General features: G+C 40.3%; 2 protein-coding genes across 5 annotated transcripts in view; both read left to right on the top strand.

Moving 5' to 3' along the window:
- LOC133652242 (bifunctional methylenetetrahydrofolate dehydrogenase/cyclohydrolase 2, mitochondrial-like) overlaps positions 1–22254 on the top strand; it is a 57454-nt gene extending 35200 nt beyond the window's left edge. For 3 of the 4 annotated variants that reach the window (XM_062050767.1, XM_062050765.1, XM_062050768.1), the window contains 5 exons: positions 9307–9399; positions 13003–13128; positions 19053–19633; positions 19704–19814; positions 22224–22254. In XM_062050767.1, coding sequence (XP_061906751.1) covers positions 9307–9399; positions 13003–13128; positions 19053–19168 — 335 coding nt within the window. In that variant the 3' untranslated portion in view covers positions 19169–19633; positions 19704–19814; positions 22224–22254. The remainder of the gene's footprint in view (positions 1–9306; positions 9400–13002; positions 13129–19052; positions 19634–19703; positions 19815–22223) is intronic. The other variant, XM_062050766.1, reaches the window with a different exon arrangement.
- LOC133652736 (epigen-like) lies at positions 19630–22599 on the top strand. The gene is made up of 4 exons (XM_062051788.1): positions 19630–19633; positions 19704–19814; positions 22224–22344; positions 22443–22599. Exons 1-4 carry the CDS (start codon positions 19630–19632, stop codon positions 22597–22599), a joined length of 393 nt encoding a protein of 130 aa, XP_061907772.1.
- Positions 22600–24596: the final 1997 nt, after the last annotated feature.

The following is a 24596-nucleotide window of genomic DNA, read 5'->3' as shown; positions in this document are numbered from 1 at the left end:
AACGCCCCGGTAATTGATGATTGTGTGTATAAGTGTGTGTGTGTGTGTGTATTTTGAAATGTCTATATATTGCTCATTTTGCTATATGTCTGCCTGTCTGTCCCTATCTATCTATCTAACTATCTATCTATCTAGTATCTATATCTCTCTCTCTATATATATATATATCTATCTATCTCTATCTATCTATCTATGTATGTATGTATCTATCTATATCTAGTTATCTATCTATCTAGCTATCTATCTATGATATTAGTTTAACATTAGACAATAGAAGTAAGGTAACTTGTCACACTTAAGAACAAATAGGCAACCTTTAGAGTGCTGTGGAGCACTCTTAGCTTTTGTTCTTACCTACGAACAAATCGCAGCTAAGAAAACATTGGTGAATACAAAAATCTCTTTAAAAACTTCCTAAGTGGGCCTAAGAACAAAATGTGTTCTTAAGAACGGTTGCTGAATGGGGCCCAATGCTTCCAACCCGGAAGAGAAGATTTTCGCGAAGGTGGGCTGTGCGACCGCTGAACAAGTCGAGGCAGCGGAAGGGCGATTTTGCCGCGCTTGTTCGACCGTTGAAACTGGACGAAGAAAACGCATGTCAAGTACTTCCGGATGGCGGCAGGTCGATTTGACGATCTTGTTCTTGAAACCACGGATTTGCTACGCACAAAATGCCAATTGGTGTGACCAAGAGATTGGCAGAGGCTTTGCGAGTTTTAGCATCTGCTGGAACACAGCAAGCTACAAAATCGCCTTGTGTACTGTATCGGCAATAGTGAAGATGGCCCTGTAAACCAAATGTGTGCCCTGCCTTTCAACCCACCAGTGGAAAATGATAGCAGGAGACTTTTGGCGCGTGTGGAATTTCCCAAATTGTGTTGTTTGTGATGCAAGCTTTTTTTTCCCAAGTTCTTCCATTTCTTGAGGCACTCGCTCACCTTTAGACCTGTATTCCTCGCAATTTCTCTCCAGGAAATGTTGGCCGTCCGGTAATCTTTGTATTCGGCAAAGAAGTGTTGTACAAATGGTCATAGTGGGGAATTTCCCGACTTAAACGCTCTTCTGTTTTATTGTTTCTTTGTGTGTTTTTTTTTGCTTTCGCCGGAAATTATGTAGTAAACGAGCTGACCTATCACAGCTCTGCGGTCCACGTCGGCGCTGACGCAAAGCCAGGATTTTTGGGAGGTGCAGTGGGAGGAGTAAACCGGCGTAGTTTACGCAAGTTACCTGATGAGAGAGTATTTTTCAGGCTTAAGCCTCTCAGGATGCTCGGGCTGGAATTACACTAAACTGAGATTACTGGAAGATAGTCTGTTTGGATCCCTAAAACCCCGAAAGAAACACTTAACTTCCCACAAACAGAACATATCCTTCGTCATTCACATAAAGAATCACAAGAGAGTACATTCTGATTAATGTGTAATTCACCACAATTAATCATCCACGTTCATTTGATTTAACATTTATTATTCCTTCAGTGCACTTTGTACGTGTTTCATCATTGTAAACTTCAACTTTCCCGGACGGATGTGTACAAGGAACACACACCAGGGTGTGCACGGCGGGGGGGGGGGGCTCTTACCCACGCCCCTGGCTGGCGGATCAAGTGACCTTATAAGGCCGCAGGAAGTAAGAAAGATTTGTAGAGGCAATCACTGGAATGTCTTTCAAGTATGAAGCAACAAGATATTAATTCAATGTATTGCACTAATACTGGCACTATCAACTTCCAGACAGAAAGTCTGTGATATTGTCCAATACAAATCCTGCTTAGACAAGTGCACATTCCTACTGCCAATGCAAATAATAATTGTGGTTAAATCTAATCTGTGCAGGATCAAGTAAAAGCAGGCATGTGCATCACTCCCCAGCAGGAACTTTCTCCACCCAAAATGCACACAGAAAGTCACTTCACCAACATGCAACATGTCATGTAAAACAACTACCAGTACACACCAATGCAGTGAATCCTCTAGATTAGGGGGTTTTAGCCTTTTTGACCTCGGGGCCAGACTTTCCCACTACAGAGGGTCCCGGGGCCCACTCAATGTGTTCAATAATCATATCTAACCGACTCACTGTTTACAATCTTGTCAAATGATATGAAACCAAGTGTAAATCACAAAGATTATGATTCAACACATAACCCTTATGCTAAGGTCCGGCTGATCAGAAAAAATAAGTACTAAACAAAAATCATGCGTAAGAAGGGACTCAACGAAAAATAAATTTACATACAACCATGTTGTGCTAAAAAAAAACAAAAAAAACGAAATGTATCATGGTGTGTTTCTTAACTAAAATGTCAATACAATTTATGTGCAAATGAAAATACAACTCCATCACTTTAGTCGGGCAGCACGGTGCCAGAGGGGTTAGTGCGTCTGCCTCACAATACGAAGGTCCTGACTAGTCGTGAGTTCAATCCCGGCCTCGGGATCTTTCTGTGTGGAGTTTGCATGTTCTCCCCGTGACTGCGTGGGTTTCCTCCGGGTACTCCGGCTTCCTCCCACCTCCAAAGACACGCACCTGGGAATAGGTTGATTGGCAACACTAAATTGGCCCTAGTGTGTGAATGTGAGTATGAATGTTGTCTGTCTATCTGTGTTGGCCCTGCGATGAGGTGGCGACTTGTCCAGGGTGTACCGCGCCTTCCGCCCGATTGTAGCTGAGATAGGCTCCAGCGCCCCCCGCGACCCCGAAGGGAATAAGCGGTTGAAAATGGATGGATGGATGACTTTAGTCATAATTTTTTAGCTTAAACTTCTCTATGACTTTAGCTGGCAGACATCTTCTGTTTGTTTGATATTACCATTACTGCCACAAGTGGTGGAAATGTGTACCTGTGTATCTGAGTACCGCTGCAGCCCCATATGGACCACAGCTGAGAAACAAATATTCACGGCTGTCACGATTTAACAAGCTGGCGGACCCAAAAGCAGACAAGAGAGGCAGATTCAAAGTCCAAAGGGTTTAATTTAGGCAAACGAGGGATGAGAGAAAGGCATCGTCGGCTGGAGTGGAGGTGTCTGGCAGGCAGGCAGGCTTAGAGGAGTTAGGCACTGGAGGCAGAGGAACAAGATACCAGGAGCAAAAGGCACAAACAAAAGACCAATAAGATCATCAAAAAACTACTCGAACTGGCGAGAAGCGTTACCACTCGGAGAGCTGTGAAACAATCTGGCAGCGTCGTGTGAGGAGACCAGGGCTTTTGTGGAGTGGAGGTGATTAGCTGATGGCAGGCAGGTGAGTGAGCTGATCAGCGCCAGGTGTGCCAGACTGGGAAGCCAGGAACCCAAACTCCGCCCACACATGACCACGACCCAGACAGACAAGACAGACACACAATACACTGCAGGGACTGTGACAGCGGCCCTATGGTTAAGAAGCACTGTGTTGCAAAATATACATGCTAATATTAGGACCATATAGTCAAAGAGAGCTTTGCTTTCTTTTTTCTCATGCCCTCTAAAATCTTTGTTAAATTTTAAATATAAAGTACTTGTATATAGCAAGATTTCAGAAGTTAGAAGTAATAGCCTCACCACCTGCTTCCAATTAACACCACTTGATTGTGGTTTGGCCATAATTACAGCATTTAACAGTAAAAATGTTAAAATGGTGCTTATTATATCACCCTGATATCAGCAAAATAAAACGTGTCTGATTATATCGGCTTGCATCTAAAAACTCTGATCCAAGCAAGTCTGTTCTGGTCCTTTTAATGTCTCTTCTTCCTAGCTTAGCAGACTGATAACAGATTGTTTGTTTCCTTCTGGGAGCCTTTAGGAGTATTTTACTTCAAAACACTGTAAAACTGATGGCAGCAACAAACTGCAAAAAAGTTGGCACAGGGGCATTTCTACTACTTTGTTACATGACCATTGCTTTTAACAACACTCAGTCAACGTTTGGGAACTGAGGAGACCACTTTTTGAAGCTTTTCAGGTGGAATTTTTCCCCATTCTTGCTAGATTTACAGCTTAAGTTGTTCAACAGTCTGGGGTGTCCGTTGTCGTATTTTACGCTTCATAATGTGCCACACATTTTCAATGGGAGAAAGGTCTGGACTACAGGCAGGCCAGTCTAGTACCACTCGTTTATTACGAAGCCACGCTCTTGTAACACGTGCAGAATGTGGGTTGGCATTGTCTTGCTGAAATAAGCCAGGGCGTCCATGATAACGTTGCTTGGATGGCAACATATGTTGCTCCAAAACCTGTATGTACCTTTCAGCATTAATGGCGCCTTCACAGATGTGTAAGTTACCCATGCCTTGGGCACTAATACAACCCCATACCATCACAGATGCTGGCTTTTGAACTTTGCGCCTAGAACAGTCCGGATGGTTCTTTTCCTCTTTGGTCCGGAAGACACGACATCCACAGTTTCCAAACACAATTTGAAAAGTGGACTCGTCAGACCATAGAACACTTTTCCACTTTGCATCAGTTCATCCTAGATGAGTTCGGGCCCAGCGAAGCCAGCTGCGTTTCTGGGTGTTGTTGATAATTGGCTTTTGCTCTGCATAGTAGAATTTTAACTTGCACTTACAGATGTAGCGACAAACTGTAGTTACTGACAGTGGTTTTCTGAAGTGTTCCTGAGCCCATGTGGTGATATCCTTTACACACTGATGTCGCTTTTTGATGCAATACCGCCTGAGGGATCCAAGGTCACGGGCATTCAATGTTGGTTTTCAGCCTTGCCGCCTACGTGCAGTGATTTCTCCAGATTCTCTGAACCTTTTGATGATATTACAGACCGTAAATGGTGAGATCCCTAAATTCCTTGCAATAGCTCGTTGAGAAATGTTGTTCTTTAACTGCTTGACAATTTGCTCATGCATTTGTTCACAAAGTGGTGACCCTCACCCCATCTTTGTTTGTGAATGACTGAGCATTTCATGGACGTTGCTTTTATACCCAATCATGGCACCCACCTGTTCCCAATTAGCCTGTTCACCTGTGGGATGTTCCAAATAAGTGTTTGATGAGCATTCCTCAACTTTCTCAGTCTTTTTTGCCACTTGTGCCAGCTTTTTTTAAACATGTTGCAGGCATCAAATTCCAAATGAGCTAGTATTTGCAAAAAAAATAAAGTTTACCAGTGTGAACGTTACGTATCTTGTCTTTGCAGTCTATTCATTTGAATAGAGGTTCAAAAGAATTTGCAAATCATTGTATTCTGTTTTTATTTACGACTTACACAACGTGCCAACTTCACTGGTTTTGGGTTTTGTAGATACACCATGTACATGCTACTAAATAGCAAATCGAGATTATACATGGCGATTTCAACGCCTCTAAATTTGGTCATGAAAACTACAGCTAAGATGCATGTTAAAATCAAACAGCTGATGTGTCATATTTACAACACTTACAGTACAAACACTTTCGAGGACTTAACAAAAGACAAGACTGACATGTTCAACTTAATAGCAAAGACTACATCCTGACTACGGCAACACACCTTGGACAAACTGAAATGAATGCATACTTGCAAATGAGACTCAGATATGTAGGAAAGCAAATTATAACAACTAAATGGTATAGTCCATTGCAGAATCTGTTCAAACATTTTTATCCAGCATGCAGAGCCCACGCGATTACAACAACATATCACTTTAACAAGTCATTTCTAGGCTAGTTAGCTCAGCATTTTTAAGGCTGCAATATTGGTATCATTTAAAAAAAGATGTATCAGGACACCCCTATTATTAATAAACGGTTCATATGGTGACATTTTTGACCCTGGAGCAAATGATCAGTAGTTTCATTATTTACTTTGGAAAATGAACAGTAAGTCAAATCCGAGCTTAAATTAGAGGTATGTAATATGGAAGTGGTGATGTGTTCTGACTCGCCTTTTCTTCTGCCACATTCTTACTCCCTTGAAGCGCTCTTTGTGTGAATCTTATTGCTCCAGGCCTTCAACCCCTGGTCATAGCAGCATTGACTGAAGTAACCTTACATACCAGGCGGGGAAAACAACACGAGGCTGTCATTATCATCATTGTTCAGTTGTATAAACTTTTCTTTAGCCGTGTGTATATAAGAACGGATCAGTATTTCAACAAGGACAGGGTCAATAATCACAACATTGACAGACAAGCATATTTGTGTCTTTTTTTTGTAGATAAGAGTTTTTTTTCCCCTCACTTTCACTGCCAATGCTGATTGAAGACTGCAATAACAATGTGTGTCAGCCAGTCAAATCCTTTTACATCTTATTAAAGGATTTTATTGATAGGTCGGAAGCCAAACTCTGCTGTTGTGTAAACTGCTTGGAAAAACCTGGAAATTATTGTTTGGATCATGGCTCCAAAAATCAGATCAGATTTGTCTTGTCATGGACCATGTTTTTCTATTTCCACCAAGCATTTTCAATTGGTTTGAGATCCAGACTATTTGCGGGACAAGACATTTACCTTATGTATTCTTTCTTCAAGGAACATTTGTACATTTTTTGCTCTATGGCAGGATGCATTATCGCCTTGAAAAATGATGTCATCATCCCCAAACATCCTTTCCATTGATGGAATAAGAAGCATGTCCAAAATGTAAACTTTTGCATATAGTGACGATGTGATGACAGCCATCTTCCCAGTGCCATTACCTGACATGCAGCACCATATCATCAATAATATCAGTTGTCTTCTTAAATCTTGGAATGGCACCAAACATAAGTTCCAGCATCATCACCTTGCCCAATGCAGATTGACGATTCATCCCTGAATAGACTTTCATCTAGTCATCCACAGTCCACATTGCTTTTCCTTAGCCCATTAGAACCTTCTCTGTTTAGCTGTTAATGAAGGCTTTTGTTTACAGGTAGCATTTCTGTATTTAAATGCCATTTCCTCTTCCATCCATCCATCCATCCATCCATCCATCCATTTTTTACCGCTTATTCCCTTCAAGGTTGAGGGGGGCGCTGGAGCTTATCTCAGCTACAATCGGGCGGAAGGCGGGGTACACCCTGGACAAGTCGCCACCTCCTTGCAGGTCCAACACAGATAGACAGACAACATTCACACTCACATTCACACACTAGGGCCAATTTAGTGTTGCCAAACAACCTATCCCCAGGTGCATGTCTTTTGGAGGTTGGAGGAAGCCGGAGTACCCGAAGGTAACCCACGCAGTAACGGGGAGAACATGCAAACTCCACACAGAAAGATCCAGAGCGCAGGACCGAACCCTTCGAATTGTGAGGCAGATGCACTAACCCCTCTTTTCCACCGTGCTGCCGCCATTTCCTATTGGCACTTTTAAACATTTCAGTCACATACGGTGACTCCAGTTTCCGCCCAATTGTTCTTTATTTGTTTTGCTGTGCATTTTCTGTTTTCAAGACGATCTGTCTTGACGCTTTGATGTTTTCCTTGGTCCACCAATATGCTTGCTTTTTACAATTTTCCCATTTTAGACATAACTGACTGTGAACAATCAACTTCTTTTGCAACACTGCGTGATGATTTACCTTCTTGGAGAAGTTTGATAATCCTCTCCTTTGTTTCAATTGACATATCTCGTGTTGGTGCCATGATTAATGTCAATCCACCTGGGGCAACAACAGCTCTCCAAAGTGGAAACACTCCTTTTTAACTACAGACTAATGAGCACATTTCATCTGATGTGGGTGTTAGCTTTGGAAATTAAAATTTACAGCGCGAGTCCAAAATTTTCTTCTCAAAATTTGAGTGATTCTATGTTTTTTAGTCTGATTGATCTAAAATTTTAACTGTTACTGACTACCACAATTTATATTCTTGATTTATTTCAGTGTTTCTTAAAGCCTAACAGTTTCCATTTGAAATTACTGTAGTTTTGTGACTAAAATCAAACTGAATGAACATCCTCCATATCTGCTCATTTTCCAAGGGTTGTAGTTGTTAAGGCAGGATCATCCACACAACTCTTGTATTTGATCTATTTACATTAACACTGATGTTCTTGATGTTGTTTTTTAGTTAAAGGCCTACTGAAACCCACTATTATCGACCACGCAGTCTGATAGTTTATACATCAATGATGAAATCTTAACATTGCAACACATGCCAATACGGCTGGGTTAGATTAGTAAAGTGCAATTTTAAATTTCCCGCAAAATATCCGGCTGAAAACGTCTCGGTATGATGACGTTTGCGCGTGACGTCACGGATTGTAGCGCACATTTTGGGACACCATTGTGGCCAGCTTTTAAGTCGTCTGTTTTCATCGCAAAATTCCACAGTATTCTGGACATCTGTGTTGGTGAATCTTTTGCAATTTGTTTAATGAACAATGGAGATAGCAAAGAAGAAAGCTGTAGGTGGGAAGCGGTGTATTAGCGGCCGGCTGCAGCAACACAAACACGTAACCGGTGTTTCATTGTTTACATTCCCGAACAATGACAGTCAAGCTTTACCATTGGCCTGGGACAAGCTTTACCATTGGCCTGGGACAACAGAGACTCTTACCAGGAGGACTTTGAGTTGGATACGCATGCTTGTGGAGATGGGACAACAGAGACTCTTACCAGGAGGACTTTGTGTTGGATACGCGCTACCGTGAGTACGCAGCTGCGGCTTCCAAACATTTGATCGCTTGCCCGTACGTGCGTGCCGCTATGTGCATGTCACGTACGTAACTTTGGGGAAATATATGTGCTGTATGAACTTTGCGGAGGTGAACGGTACTTTGGGCTGTGGGATTGAGTGTGTTGTGCGGGTGTTTGATTTGTATGGGCGGGTTATATGGACGGGAGGGGGGAGGTGTTTGTTATGCGGATGAATTTGTGGCATATTAAATATAAGCCTGGTTGTGTTGTGGCTAATAGAGTGTATATATGTCTTGTGTTTATTTACTGTTTTAGTCCTTCCCAGCTGAATATCAGGTCCCACCCGCCTCTCACAGCCTCTTCCCTATCTGAATCGCTTCCACTGCCCTCTAGTCCTTCACGCTCACTTTCCTCATCCACAAATCTTTCATCCTCGCTCAAATTAATGGGGAAATCGTCGCTTTCTCGATCCGAATCGCTCTCGCTGCTTGTGGCCATGATTGTAAACAATGTGCAAATATGAGGAGCTCCACAACCTGTGACGTCACGCTACTTCCGGTACAGGCAAGGCTTTTTCATCAGCGACCAAAAGTTGCAAACTTTATCGTCGGTGTTCTCTACTAAATCCTTTCAGCAAAAATATGGCAATATTGCGAATTATCAAGTATGACGCATAGAATGGATCTGCTATCCCCGTTTAAATAAGAAAATCTAATTTCAGTAGGCCTTTAAGTTGTATGTTTTCTTTTTTTTTCTTTTAAGGCGACGCCACAGTTACCATCGCTCACAGATGTACGCCGAGGGAGCGGCTGAAGGAGCTAACCAGCCTGGCGGACATTATTGTTGCTGCTGCAGGTACTGTAATTACTGTAATTTGCTGTAGTTACACTGAACTGACCTAGCAGCCAATTTGCAAATTCAAACAGTTTAGGCATTACATCGGTATGATTTGTCTTAATTTAAACTGTCAAACCATTTGGTAGCTATCTTTTCTCTGTTTTGGACAGCCTGTTGGCTTTTATCCCTATTGCTTCAAGGGACGATACTACAGAAGTGAAACCTGCGTATTCTTTAGAGTAGTCAGTCTACAGCTTGTATAGCAGTATGGTTTTTACATCAACTAAAAATTACTCGAGTCGCCTCAAAGCTGTTATTGTGTAAATAGCTGGCAACACAAGTGAGAGGCAACACTGTGTCTTGCCTGCATGGTGGTGGTCTCATCATGGTCTGGGACTGCATGAGTGCTTCCTTCCACATTTGAACTGATACGATGCCTGTGAATCGATACCCGTACTCAACGGTACTAATTTGTGGTACTTATGTGTGTGTTAATAAATGTTAATTGTTTGATAATAACATTTTATTTTTTAAAGAAACATTTAAAAAAAAATGCTAATTATAACTTTGCTGTCAAGTTCTTATACTGTATCTTGTTTTTTAATTTATTTTATTAGGGACAGATGTTCCTTTGGGACAGAGGACCCTATTGAATTTCTAGCGTTTTATTATTATTATTATTATTATTATTATTATTATTATTATTATTATTATTATTATTATTATTATTATTATTCTTTATTATTATACCACCGCCTCTTTGAGTTGTAATTTGACCCCCTTAACATGCTTCAAAACTCACCAAATTGGACACACACATCAGGACTGGCGAAAATTGCGATCTAATCAAAAAACCAAACCCCAAAACTCAAAACTGCCTCTAACTCACAGTAGGAATGTCGTACAGACATGAAACAAAAACCTCTATGTAGGTCTCACTTAGACCTATATTTCATACACTGACAACCCCCAGCAAAAATCAACAGGAAGTTTGCAATTCCCCCTTCAAAGCAAAAGTTGTGTAAAAACAGTCACCTTTTTTCAAACATTATGTCCTCTGAGCGCGTTTGTCGTGTCGGCTTCAAATTAGCACAGGAGAGAGATTAAACCCTTCTGATTAAAAGTTGATGAAAGAGTTTTAATTACTGCTCCGGTTTGGATTGTATGAGCCCTCAAAGAACCACTGCGAAGGAAGGAAGGGAAAAAAAATGGCCGCCGTGAGCAACGTGAGCTGAGACCGTCTCTACACAAAACCCAGTATGTAATGTTATAAATGGCATAAACGCGCCAGTGACACAATATTTGAAGTCGTGTTCCTTATATATATCCACCTCTCTGCAATTGGTGAGATATACTACTCACGAGGGTGATTCGTCTGAAGATAAGGTGCCTCGAACGCCGAGTGACTCATTGTTCGCCTGCAACCATGCCACAACGCGGATCAAGGGAATCTAAACGTGTCTGTGATCAATTGTCCTCTAGTGAATTGGAGAGTGCAGAGAAGGTAGGTAATGTGCGGGTGAAGATATGTTGTATGGGTAAAAGCAGTAAGCACCAGTGTGACCACACAATGCAGAGAAGGTAGGTAATGTGCGGGTAAAGATATGTTGACTGGGTGAAAGAAGGAAGCACCAGTTTCACTCCAGGATAAATAGAAGGTAGGTAATGTGCAGGTAAAGATATGTTGACTGGGTCAAAGAAGGAAGCACCAGTTTGACCCCAGGATGAAGAAAAGGTAGGTAATTTGCAGGTAAAGATATGTTGACTGGGTGATGGCAGGAAGCACCAGCGTGACCCGAGGATGCAGAGCAAGTAGGTAATGTGCGGGTGAAGATATGTTGAATGGGTAAAGGCAGGAAGCACCAGCGTGACCCCACTATGCAGAGAAGGTAGGTAATGTGCGGGTGAAGCTATGTTGAATGGGTGAAAGAAGGAAGTGCAGGTGTGGTCGAGGCAATGCAGACAAGGTAGGTACTGTGCAGGTGAAGATATGTTGAATGGGTAAAGGCAGAAAGCACCAGCGTGACCCCACTATGCAGAGAAGGTAGGTAATGTGCGGGTGAAAATAGGTTGAATGGGTAAAGGCAGGAAGCACCAGCGTGACCTTACTATGCAGAGAAGGTAGGTAATGTGCAGGTAAAGATATGTTGTATGGGTGAAAGAAAGAAGCACCAGTGTGACCCCAGGATGCAGGGATGGTAGGTAATGTGCAGGTAAAGATATGTTGAATAGGTAAAGGCAGGAAACACCAGCTAGACTCCAGGATACAGAGAAGGTAGGTAGTGTGCAGGTAAAGATATGTTGGAGGTGTTAAAATCGCCAATGCTAAAATTAGCCTGTTTATGTCAAATCAAATGTATATTAGCATCAAGCTAGCGCAATATGAAAGAGTGGAGCCTTACTTCACATTTAAACGTTTTGTGCCAAGCATGGTTGCTTTGTTGGTGTTGGAAATTGCAACGTTACTTTGAAGGAGTTTGGCAAAATCCGCCATGAGTGCTGCTTGAGAGATTGTTTCTTTGAGCCGGTGTTTAGTCTGCAACCGGTCGTGACGTCATGTAAAGGTATCAAAATATGGTACCTTTTTATTTTACACGACTTCATACCCGGTAGTACCGACGGAATTTGGTCGCTGCCTATAAAACTACCGAATTTGGTATCCACTCCTACTTGTGACTGTTAAAACATCAACAACCCCAAACAAGATATTAATCTGCTGTTCAAGTTAAGATACTCATCTCACAATTATGGCAGCGGTTAAATCAGGAGTTCTTAAAAATGTTTGACTTCGGAGCACAACTTTTCCACTACACAGGGGCCCACTTAAATATTAACACTGAATTAGTAATCTTACTCTTGATTTTAATCATATTTAAAAATTATATCCCCCCCCCTACTTACAATTTATAACCTTCTCAAATTATATGAAATCATGTGTTAATCACAGAGAGTATTATTTATTTAACACATAAATCTTAGGTTTAGGTCAGGCTGATTAGAAAAAAAACATATATACTGCATAAGAATGGTCTGATGATTAACTAATGAAAAATGTATTTACATGCAATTATTTAGCGCTAAAGTAAACTAAATTAATAATACATATGTTTTTTAACTACATTGTCAAATAAAAAACATCTTCCACACTTCAGTCATAATTTTGGCGCTTTAGAAACTTCTCTATGACAATTTGAGATTACTGCCATAATTGTGTATTTGTGGAAAAGTATATTACAACTGAGTGCCGTCACGGCCCATAAAGACCACAACTGAGAAACATATTTTTTGTGGCACAACAATGGGTTAAAAAAACAGTGGTTTATATGAATAAATCTACCAGTGTGTCAATCATTGGTAAGAAGCATTATTACAACAAATAAATAATCTATAGTGGGTGAGCGGAGAAGGTTAAGCCAGCCTGAGTGTAGTGAAAACAAACGTGCTCAGAGGAGGTTTCATCATCTTTGTTCGTTGTGATAAGTGTGGTCGATTGTGATCTTCAATGTTGGCGATGACGTCAAACTTTGCTTCAGAAAGGAAAACAGCACGGTTCAAGGCAAAAGAGTAAAACAAATGTTTCCTCACATCATGTAATCCACTGTCCCACCTCCTTGTGTTTAGGTGTTCCCGGACTGATCACGGCAGACATGGTGAAAGAAAGTGCAGCGGTCATTGACGTGGGCATTAACCGCATTGTGGACCCCAAAACGGGGAAACTGAAGCTCATTGGCGACGTGGACTTTGAGGGTAAATCAAACTCTAACTGATTAAAGTGATAAACGAAAAGCAGTCAAGAAAGTCAACACATTTAGGTCATTATTGTCTGAATGTTTGGCAACACAAGTGCATACCAGGACAATAGTCATGTTTGACTGCGATACCGTAGCGGCGTGGTATGGGGCTGCATGAGTGCTGCTGACACCATGCATTCCTCCACTGTCATTTGAGGATTCCCCACAGGGGTTCAGTTGGGTTCAGGTCTGGAGGAGTACTTGGCCTCTCCATAACCCTTCCCTCTTCCTCTTTTTTGAGGTGTGTTTGGGCTTCTTCATCATGTTGGAAAAGCCGTTTCCCAAAGAAGACGATCACCAGGGTTTCCGCGGGGGATTAAAAAATATTAAAAGTCAATAAATGAAATTTGCGAAAATTAAGGCCTTAAATGGCAATAAAAAGCATTAAATGCGATGTCCAGAGGCATTAAAAATGTAATACTATTGTAGGACCTGGCTGAGAGTCAATACGTCATTCCATTAAACGATTAATTAAAATGAAATTAAGAACATTGCAGTCATCGATAAATTGCTACGTCTGTTTGTTTGTTGCTTTTCTTCGTGGCTGAATTTAAAACTGGATACAAGAGGTCCTGTAAGATCCGAAAGCGTGAAAAGTGCTGCCTTCGTAGCAAAATCAAATGGATTCGGGGGGCCTAAACTTTGCCATTATTTGGTCACAGTAGGTGTGTAGTCCTTAACTGTGACATCATGTCATGTTAATGAGGGAGCTGAAATTATTTCATACACCACTTATTTATTTCAGTCATCTCCAGTCCAACACACGAGATAACTTGGCTAACATCAGCAACTCGTGACGTAGACATCTCACGTGACCTATGGTGGCCTAGGATGGACAAACAAGGCAATTCTCACAACAACCACAACTCTTATTTTCTGACATGAATAAGAGTTCCTTCAGCTGCCTAACATTATACATAACCTGCTAACTACTGTACCCATGTTAAACAACTTAGAGAGTGTAAAATACAATTTATTCAAGATGTTTAATTGACTCAGTTTGTTTTTAATGCATCTTATTGGCATTTTTCCATATATATTTCCATGACATGTATTTTTCTAAAATGTTTGAATCAATCATCCATTTTCAAACACATGCATAATTTGCATTCCTAATGTATTATATTTTATTGTTCTACAGTGTGTTGTTTAAAATGTTTTTATGTTTTATATGATTTGTGTTTTCTTATTACAAATGTCTGCAGAACTATTTTAGCTTCGGGTACCATTAAAGAAACCTTGACCCTTGAACCTTGACCCTGACAGTATAAGGCATATTTTCAGAGGATATGCATTTTTACAGCATGTTTTAAATAATTAAAATGTAAAATATGGGTATCTTATATTGATCAACTAATTCAGAATTTGATGTTTATTTAGAGGGCTTAAGTGCAGTTTCCCTTTAATAATTTTGATTGAGGGTACAGTGTGATGATTGACAGGCGGAAGGAACTTTTTAATTGTCTATTGTCTATGGCCGTGCACAAAGCCAGAACAGAGAATGCTACAACAGAAAAATAGATAAATACAAATAAATTATTCGATGAATTCAAATTTGCTAGATAGTAACAGTTAATGTAAACTTTTCATCTATTCAAAATTATTATTGTGAAACGTTTACAATTGTGTGTGTACAGACAGTTGTAAGCTTTTGACTATATACACTAGAGCTGTGAATCTTTGGGCACCACCTGATTCAATTTGATTCATGGGGGTAATGATAATCGTTTCTCGATTCAAAATCAATACTTTTTTAATAACATTGGGTGCCAGTTCTATGATTAACTATACATTCCCCAATAAAATAAACAACTCAAAAAATATATAAATTACATAAAAGAAAACTCCTTTTGTTTGATAAAATTCTACTCAAACATTTACTAAAGTAGCTGGACACGACAGATTTTGGGGTGAATAAAATAATTGTTTTGTTTTTTTTAATCGATTTTAGATATTTTTTTAATCAATTTTTGATTTTTTTTAATCAATTAAGAATCATTACGCATAAGAATCCCAATTCATTCAAAAATAAAAAATGTTGACACCCCTAATATATACATAACCATATGGGGTCAGACATGGGTATTACATTTTTTCTAAGTGGCATTTAAAATGGCATTCAAAAGCATTAAAAAAGGATGCGCTGATAGCCCTGAAACTCTGATCAAGGTCTGCTTCAGAATATCACAGTAACTGCAAAGCGTTTTCCCTTTGAACCGCAGCTCCTCAGAGCTTATGCAGCCCCAGACCATGATGCTACTGCCACCATACTGTACATGACTGTAGGCCCGACTCTCTTGCTACTCACTTGTGTTTACTGTCTACAGTCGATGGAGTCTGTGTTTTTAATTCTATAGCAGATGTGCCAGATTTGGGTTGCAGAGTTGTCTCGTTTGGCCCGCTATAGGGTGGCTTCCCAAATTTAGTACCTATTCTTACGGACCTCTTTCAAACTCACACTACTCCCCACTCATGGTCAGAGATGGGTAGTGTAGAGAAAAATAGTACTCAAGTAAGAGTACAGTTACTTAAGAGCAGAGGTCTTCAGCTGGCGCGCGCGACCCCAAAAGGGTCCACTGAGGTACTCAAGAGGGTCTTGAAATTCTATGTTAATTTAGGCGTTTTCTGAAATATATTTCTTTGTATTCCCACTGCAATTTTCCCCACAAAATGTAAATACCTTTAAATACATATTTGTTTATAAATGGTAGTGCGATGGCCACCCTACTCACTGTGGCTTGCAGGTTTTAAAATAAAAACATGTAAAAAATAATTATTATATTCATGTTAGCATTTAAGATATTTAGCAATTAGTACTGCAATTGCCTGCTATTGATTAATAGTGCTATACTGTATTATTTGAATAGCTTAGTATTGCACAATAACAAGGTACTCTGGACATGTCAAATCTAAAGGGGAACTGCGCTGTCTTTTTTATTTTGCCTGTTGTTCACAATCATTACAAAAGACATGACTATCGATGTATTTTTTTAAATGCATTCTAAATATTAAATAAATGCGATCAAAAGTCCGCTTACAATAGAGCCTTTGAGAGCCGCTCTATTCTGCCTATAAAGATTTTTTTTTAAAACATCCAAACACCTCCATGAGGGTTTTATATCCATGATGTAAGTATATATGTACGGGCACATTTATGATAACATTTAATATTTACATATTTTCATGATTTTAAACATACGCGGCGTGTTCATTTTTAAAAATGAACACGTCTCTGGACAGACCTGGCAAACCCAAGCGTGTAGTGCGGGTGAAATCGGAACGTTTGGAGGAGTCCTCTGTCCGGAGTGACTTCAACTCCCACCTCCGACGGGACTTCTCTGCCATCCCTGTGGAGGTTGGGGACATTGAACAGGAATGGGCAATGTTCAAAGCCTCTATTGCTAAAGCTGCAGCTGCGAGCTGTAGCCAGAAGGTCTTAGGTGCCTCAAGGGACGGTAACCCTCGAACACCCTGGTGGACAGCGGTGGTCAGGAAAGCCGTCAAACTGAAGAAGGAGCCTTACTGGGGTATGGTACCCCAGGGGACTCCAGAGGCAGTTGCAAGGTACCGACAGGCCCGAAGGGCAGCGGCCGTGGCTGTGAACGAGGCTAAGCGGAGGCTGTGGGAGCAGTTCGGGGAATCCATGGAGAAGGATTATCGGGCGGCACCAAAGCTGTTTTGGAAGACCATACGGCACCTCAGGAGGGGGAAGCAGAGATTCGTCCAGAAATGCTGCAGGCTCTGGGTGTTGAGGGGCTGTCTTGATTGATAGGCCTTTTCAACATTGCGTGGAAGTCTGGGACAGTGCTGAGGGAGTGGCAGACTAGGGTGGTGGTTCCCCTATTCAAAAAGGGGGACCAGAGGGTGTGTGCTAATTACAGGGGTATCACACTACTCAGCCTCCCTGGGAAAGTTTACGCCAAGGTACTGGAAAGGAGGGTCCGGCCGATAGTTGAACCTCAGATTCAAGAGGAGCAATGTGGATTCCGTCCTGATCGTGGAACAACTGACCAGGTCTTGACTCTTGCGGGAATCCTGGAGAAGGCCTGGGAGTATGCCTATCCAGTCTACATGTGCTTTGTGGATTTGGAGAAGGCATATGACCGCGTCCCCCACGAGATCCCGTGGGAGGTGTTGAGGGATTACGGGGTGAGGGGGAACCTGCTGAAGGCCATCCAATCTCTGTACAACCAAAGCGAGAGTTGTGTCCGGGTGCTTGGATGTAGGTCGGATTCGTTTCCAGTAGGGGTTGGTCTCCGCCAGGGCTGCACTCTGTCACCTATCCTGTTTGTGATTTTCATGGACAGGATTTCTAGGCAGAGTCGTGACCATGGCGGAGAGGGTATACGTCTCGGGGGGCTAAAGGTTGCGTCACTGCTGTTTGCAGATGATGTGGTCCTGATGGCACCATCAGTTCGTGACCTTCAACTCTCACTGGATCGGTTCGCAGCCGAGTGTTCAGCGGCTGGAATGAGGATCAGCATCTCCAAATCTGAGGCCATGGTTCTTAGCAGGAAACCGATGGTTTGTACAGTCCAGGTAGAGAACGAGACTCTGTCCCAGGTGGAGGAGGGTCTTGTTCACGAGAGGGAAAGATGGAGAAGGAAATCAGCCGGAGAATCGGAGCAGTTGGGGCGGTATTGCAGTCTCTCTGCCACACTGTTGTGACGAAACGAGAGCTGAGCCAGAAGGCAAAGCTCTCGGTCTACCGAGCTATCTACATTCCTACTCTCACCTATGGTCATGAAGTGTGGGTCATGACCGAAAGAATAAGATCGCGGATACAAGCGGCCAAAATGAGTTTCCTCAGAAGCGTGGCTGGCATCTCCCTTAGAGATAGGGTGAGAAGTTTAGTCACCTGAGAGAGACTCGGAGTAAAGCCGCTGCTCCTTCGCTTGGAAAGGAGTCAGCTTAGGTGGTTCTAAATCTCGTGCGGATGCCTCACGAGTGTCTCCCTAGGGAGGTCCTTGTTGCACGTCCCACTGGGAGTAGACCCCGGGGCAGGCCAAGGACCAGATGGGGGATTACATCTCCTCTCTAACCTGGGAACGCTTCGGGATCCCCCAGGAGGAAGTTGCTAATGTTTCTCTGTAGAGAGAAGTCTGGGGGTCTCTGCTGGAGCTGTTGTCCCCGCTACCCGATCCGGATAAGCGGTTGAAGATGGATGGATGGAAGTGTACTAACCTGTCGGGATACCTCCTCAGCTTTCTTCTATCCAGGTGAGAGGCATGATTTATGATCTAGAATAAACTTCCAGGAAGCAAGGAAGCGAGGAAACACCTTTATTAGTCGATTATGTCGAAATTGTACACAAGCTTGTGATCACTGCCGCTATAAATAGTTTGCCGGCGTTAGCGCTTATAATAACAATATCACTAATACTTGGTTAATATTCAAGTCACAAAATGTAAATGATTTACTGTTGGCGCTTTTGAATGTTTATTATTAGGTGAAATAGGGGACCTCACATTGGTTCCGCTGTAAGCGGACTTCTATTTACGTTTATTTACCAGTTAGAATGCATGAAAAAAAAAATCCATCCGTCGTCATGTCTTTTACAATGATTGTGAACAATAGGCAAAATTCCTAAAAAAGTGCACTAAAACACTATTTTATCCAGGTCGAGCTACAGTTCTGGGGTCCACGGCCTGGGAAACATTGAATACCCCTGCTTTAAAGTAAAATTACATAAGTAAAACTAAAAAGTAGTCATCCAAATAATTACTTGAGTAAGTATTCAGTGAAAATACTTTGTGCTGATAGAAAGTCTCCTTTTTTTTAATTAATGTTCCTCTTTTTCTCAAAGTGTGCTCACATAACTGCAAAGCGTTCTACAACATCCATAGCAGCTAACTGAACTCCTCTCATTTTGTCAAACAGGTGTAAAAGAGAAGGCTAGTTTTATCACACCTGTTCCAGGAGGTGTGGGTCCGATGACGGTGGCCATGTTGATGAAGAACACTGTGACCGCTGCCAGGAATGCACTGATGCATTAACACGGACGTAAAGCCGCCTCATGCCACTTGAATGATACAAACACACACTTTTAATGACTCCATACCTGCTGGGACGGACACTTACTTGACACCTTTATACAATGTCACGGTCTTTGTTTGCTGTTATTTATTTCTAAGAGTCATATTTTTTCTACCGAGGTCACTTGGATTCCTGGTTGAGCATTTCACTGGAAACGGAAAATGGAAATAAAACTTAAGAATGGTTTCTTTGGGTCCAATCCTGAAAGTGTGCCAAAGTTTTTGCTTCTCAGTCAGGTACACCGCCTCTGGCTGATTACACCATCAGGACCTGTATGAGCATGCACCAGTCGTTCTAAAAGTTTCATTGATTGGCGGATGAAGAATTCCCTCGCCGAACGCGCTCTATATAAAGTTGAGAGGACGGTGTTAGCGGCCTGGAGAAGCGACGGTTGGCACAAATGTTCTTGCACAGTCTCAAGATGGGTAAGTGATGGAGTCACCTTTGTTGGAACGGTGTAAGTTGGATAACGTCCGTCATGTGGGTCTCTTGCAGGCGTCCTGTCGGCCATTCTTCTTCTCCTGGCAGCACGAGGGCTATCTGCACAACAAACAACCGCAGATCCTTTTCTGAGCGACTCATCGCCGAACACTCTGCTTGAAAAAGGTAAGATTTTTTTTTTTTACCTAAAAATTAGGGTGCCAAACAGGGGTTTCAAAATAAAATCGATTTTCGAATAAATCGCAATTCTCATTTGTAACGATTCCTAATCGATTAAAAGAAATTAAAAATGTATTTAAAAATAGATAAATATATATATATATATATATATATATATATATATATATATATATAGTACAGGCCAAAAGTTTGGACACACCTTCTCCTCATTCAATGCATTTTCTTTATTTTCATGAGTGTCACTGAAGGCATCAAAACTATGAATGAACACATGTGGAGTTATGTACTTAATAAAACAATGTGAAATAACTGAAAACATGTTTTATATTGTAGTTTCTTCAAAATAACCACCTTTTGCTCTGATTACTGCTTTGCACACTCTTGGCATTTTCTCGATGAGCTTCAGGCACACCTGTGAAGTGAAAACCTTTTCAGTTGACTACCTCTTGAAGCTCATCGAGCTATGTAACTATGTAATTAGTCATGAAAATAAAGAAAATAGAATCTATAGAATTTTCACCGGTTACTACGGCAACCATTACAACTACATCACAGCAGTTCCATGCAGACGCGGCATGAAGCAGAGTGGGCAGGGCTTGTTCACACAGCAACAAGCCTGATACACGAGTGTCAGACAGAGGCAGATTTCTACAACAAAGTTCTGCAGAACAGGGATATTATACCAATAGGTGGATGTTTTTTACCCTTGCCGTTTATGTTTCGCTGTGTTTGTTGCATCCTTGTTCCTCTTGCTTGGTTATAAAAGATGTCGATGAAGGAGGTTATCTGGAAAGTAGAGGAGCAATGTTTATATATTCTCAATATTCAGTGTTTTCATAGTCAATATTGTAAATCCCACATTCTTTATTTCCGTGTCCTATTCAGTAAAAAAAAACCTACAATTTAATTCCGTTATTGAGATGGTCTGTTATAAAGTTTTTAGTGTGAGTTTTTCTACCAACTTTTATTATTTTTACGGAATCTTAGGATTTTCTCAGCAATGCACAGCAACCTCCACTGTTTAAAATGAAATTGCCTGTGGTGTATAGTGTGCATTACTACCTGTCTCTTTTTAAGACCCGTGTCACGTGACTTCAAACTGGACACCTCATTGGCCGGTTCTCAAACAGGATCGATGGCTTCAGTCTTAAATTGCAGGAAATAAGTATCGACTTTTGAAGCAACGGATATTTCTGCACTGAATTTTAAAACACGCATTTTGCTAGCAAATTTTTTTTTCCGCATATGACCAACACAACTGCTGTGTCAAATGAATGCGAAGCGCCAAACTGTGTTTTTTAGGAAGCGCTTCTGGTGACAGCTCGCACTGAATCGAGTCGGCGGAGCGGCGTGTCGCGTTTTAAATCGCTTTGGGTCTCCATCGTCGATCTAAATCAGGTCTGGGCAATTAGTTTGACTCGTGAGGCCAAATTTAGAGAAAAAATTGTGTCTGGGGGCCGGTATATCTGATTTTTAGGAACACTAATACAAAACCTCACAATAATGTCTGAATGCTAAAAACGTTATGACAGACCACCTTAAAAAACTGAATGGAATTTTAAATTTTTTTACTGAATGAGACACCCATAATGTACATGAAAATAAAGAATGTGGGATTTACAATATTAACTATGAACGATAAAACACTGAATATTAACAACATATGAATGTCACACCCCCTTTCGATCAACATATTTTACAATCAAGCGAAACGCAACAAAAATGCAACAAACAGCGAAATATGAATGCGAAGGGTAAAAAAAACCCACCTACAATCTGATATATCTGATACATCACTAAGCTTCTAAATCTCCTTCCGCGTCTGTCCCTGACACCCGCATTTGACTTAGATTACCATAGTAACTTGTATATCATGCAAAAGCGCAGATTCCAACCATTGAAATACTTTGTATAGTTCAAGACTTACGGTCATTTGAAAACATCACTGCACATCATAATGGCAGCTACAGTTTCCATCTTAAAGATCTAAAAAAAATAATTGAGGAATGTCCAGGTTGAAAAGCTTAACGGGTCGCATGCGGCCCCTGGGTCTTAATTTGCCCAGGTCTGATCTAAATGGAACTAAGAAAAAGGAAACATTTCAAAATCTGGGATCTTTTTCTGTATAAGGCTCATTCACCAAAGTTGTGCGTGTCATATTGCTTCCTGCGCATCGTTAAAATGTTTTTGCTAACTTTTTGTTTTATCAGCAGGTCAAATGTAATGACATTTTTCATCCAGCAGATGGCATCTCTCCGTAATGAAACACTAACAGTGCCAGTACAGTGTCAATACATTTAGCAAGTGTGGCATACGCTCACTGAGGTGTTATGTTTTCCTGCTTATGGAGATGTTTTTATTGTTTATTTATCGATAATGTTTGCTTTTGCACAGGCAGCATGGAGGACCCTGTGCTCCTGGGCGCTCACAGGCCGTGCGAGAGCGCAGACCAGCACTTCTGTCTCAACGGCGGCACATGCCTCTACCCCCAAGACCACACAAAACCCTTCTGCATGTAAGATACAACAAGCGCGCGTACGAACACGTCGCGCTGCTTCCTGTTCACCTCTCTGGAATGCAGGCGCTCTGATCTTTGTCTTTTCGCACCCCCAGCTGCCCGACTGGCTCTAGCGGGAATCGCTGCCACCTCCAGTCCTTCTCTCGAGGTTATCACCTCGCCGTGGAGCATTTGATTGGCGTCAGCTGCGGGGCGGCCTTCCTGGTTTTCAGCCTGTCCTTCCTCGTCTGTTGCGTGGTGCGAAGGAAGTGAGTTGGTTTGGGATGTTTGAGTTTCATCAACTCCGGCTCGTTCACGATAAGAAAACAAATCGCCTTATTTCACTCGTCCCAACAAATGTAATATTTCTCAAACTTTGTTTCTTTTTTTTTTCCAGGCGTACAAAATCAAAACAAATCCAATCCAAACCATCTGATATAGCGGTGTGACCTCTGACCCTTCCCCTCAACCCCCCTAAGAGAAATGTCTTCCACCATCCTCATCATTTGTTGCCCTCTCTACTTGAAACAGACTTTTTTTAGATAAAGTACAAAACAATCAACAATTTAAAAAAATGGGGAAAAAATTGACTGTTGTGACTATTTATTATTTTTTATACTATAATTTATTTTGTATTTGATTTATTTAACATTTTTGATACATTAATAAAGGAATGATACATGAACATTTAAATGTTTTTTCTCTTATTTTTCCAGTGTATTTAGGACCAATAAAACAACTATTCTTTCTCGATATCATGCACTCATATTTTAAGAACAGGCATATTTTATGAGGCACAATTAGATGTTATGCAAATAAAGTTGCTTTTTTTTTATAGCTGATGTATAATTTTTTTTGTCCAAAGCTTATTGCAGACATTGTGCAGTGTTTTAGAGATATTAGTGTAAAAGTGTCCCTTTTAAAATTGCAGTATAGTTTATGAATGTGTATTTGATCATATTAGTCAAGAAGATGAGAAACTCAATCTTTAAAACAGGACCAGAAAAAGCTGATAACAGCATTTTAATGAAAAAAGTGCACAATTGAAATAAAATGAACAACTGTTTTTTTTGTACGGTGCATTGCAACGCCGATTTTTGTCAAAGTGTAAAACCCATAATTTCATAACATACTGGTAAAATAATTTCATAACATACTGGTAGAATGCATGCAAAGAAAAAAATATATTTAAAAGAAAATGTTTTTATTTAGTTAATCTTTTTCAAACAAAACAGACTTTGCAGAGCAGTAAAAAAATGTACTTGGTGAGAAACAAATAGGTTCAAATAAAGACACAACATTTTCTGCACAACTCACACGTGAAACCATTTTTTAATAACAAATTGGAAAAATACATTGAAAGAAAAAGACCATACTTTTGAAAAAATAACGACAGTAAAATGTGGCTTTTTCAAAAGTCAGTTTTTCCAATTTAATTGTATTTTTTTTAATTAACAAAGCAGAATTTGCAGAACAGTAAAAGAAAAAAATATATGTGGTGTTTTTTGTGACATTTTTGTTGGTGATTTTTTTTAAATAACATATTGGAAAAATACATTAAAATATGTAAATTAATATATAATTTAAATTGGAAATATATATATTTTTAATACATTTGATTTTTCAAAATAATAATAACATTTTCAAAACAGGAAACAATAAAATGTGGAGCTTTGTGACAGCCTTAAAGAGGATGAATAAGATCTGCAATTTTTTTTTCGGAACTCAGCATGTGAAACCATTTTTTTTTAACAGAGAAAAAAAAATTCAAAAATGACTTTTTTTTACATACACATTATTCATTTCCTTTAATTTCTTTATTTTTGTAAGGCAGAATTTGCAGAACAGTAAAAAAAAATAATTGCTTTGTGACAGCCAAAAACGTTATGTTTAAAGCCCCAAAATTTTTGCACAAGCCAACACGTGAACTATTTTTTTATTTATAAAAAATTTGAGGAAGACATTAACAGAAAAACACCATATAAATATAATTAACTTTTTCTAATTTAATTAAATAATTGGTTTTGTTTAAACAATGTAGAATTTGCGGAACATTAAAACAAAAATGTAGTGTTTAGTGACACCAAAAAATGTATACACACCTCACTCAACACGTGAAGCCATTTTTGTATAATATAAAAAGTATATAATAATATGTTTTTTTTTTACTTTTTAAAATGTCTTTATTTAATTTTTTTTAATGTGGAATTTGCAGAACAGTTAAAAATATGTGTGTTTAAAAATTGTGTTTTGTAACACCTAAAAAGAGT

This window comes from Entelurus aequoreus, linkage group LG06 (assembly GCF_033978785.1).
Source record: "Entelurus aequoreus isolate RoL-2023_Sb linkage group LG06, RoL_Eaeq_v1.1, whole genome shotgun sequence".
Classification (NCBI taxonomy): domain Eukaryota; kingdom Metazoa; phylum Chordata; class Actinopteri; order Syngnathiformes; family Syngnathidae; genus Entelurus; species Entelurus aequoreus.
The sequence above is the reverse complement of the archived record's forward strand: the minus strand, read 5'-3'. Positions and strand labels throughout refer to the sequence as shown.

Bases quoted from the DNA above. Each gene is read 5' to 3' on its own strand.
- LOC133652736 (XM_062051788.1), top strand. The intron at 19,815-22,223 runs GTAAGATTTTTT...GCTTTTGCACAG, and splicing joins GAACACTCTGCTTGAAAAAG to GCAGCATGGAGGACCCTGTG. The intron at 22,345-22,442 runs GTAAGATACAAC...TCGCACCCCCAG, and splicing joins CACACAAAACCCTTCTGCAT to CTGCCCGACTGGCTCTAGCG.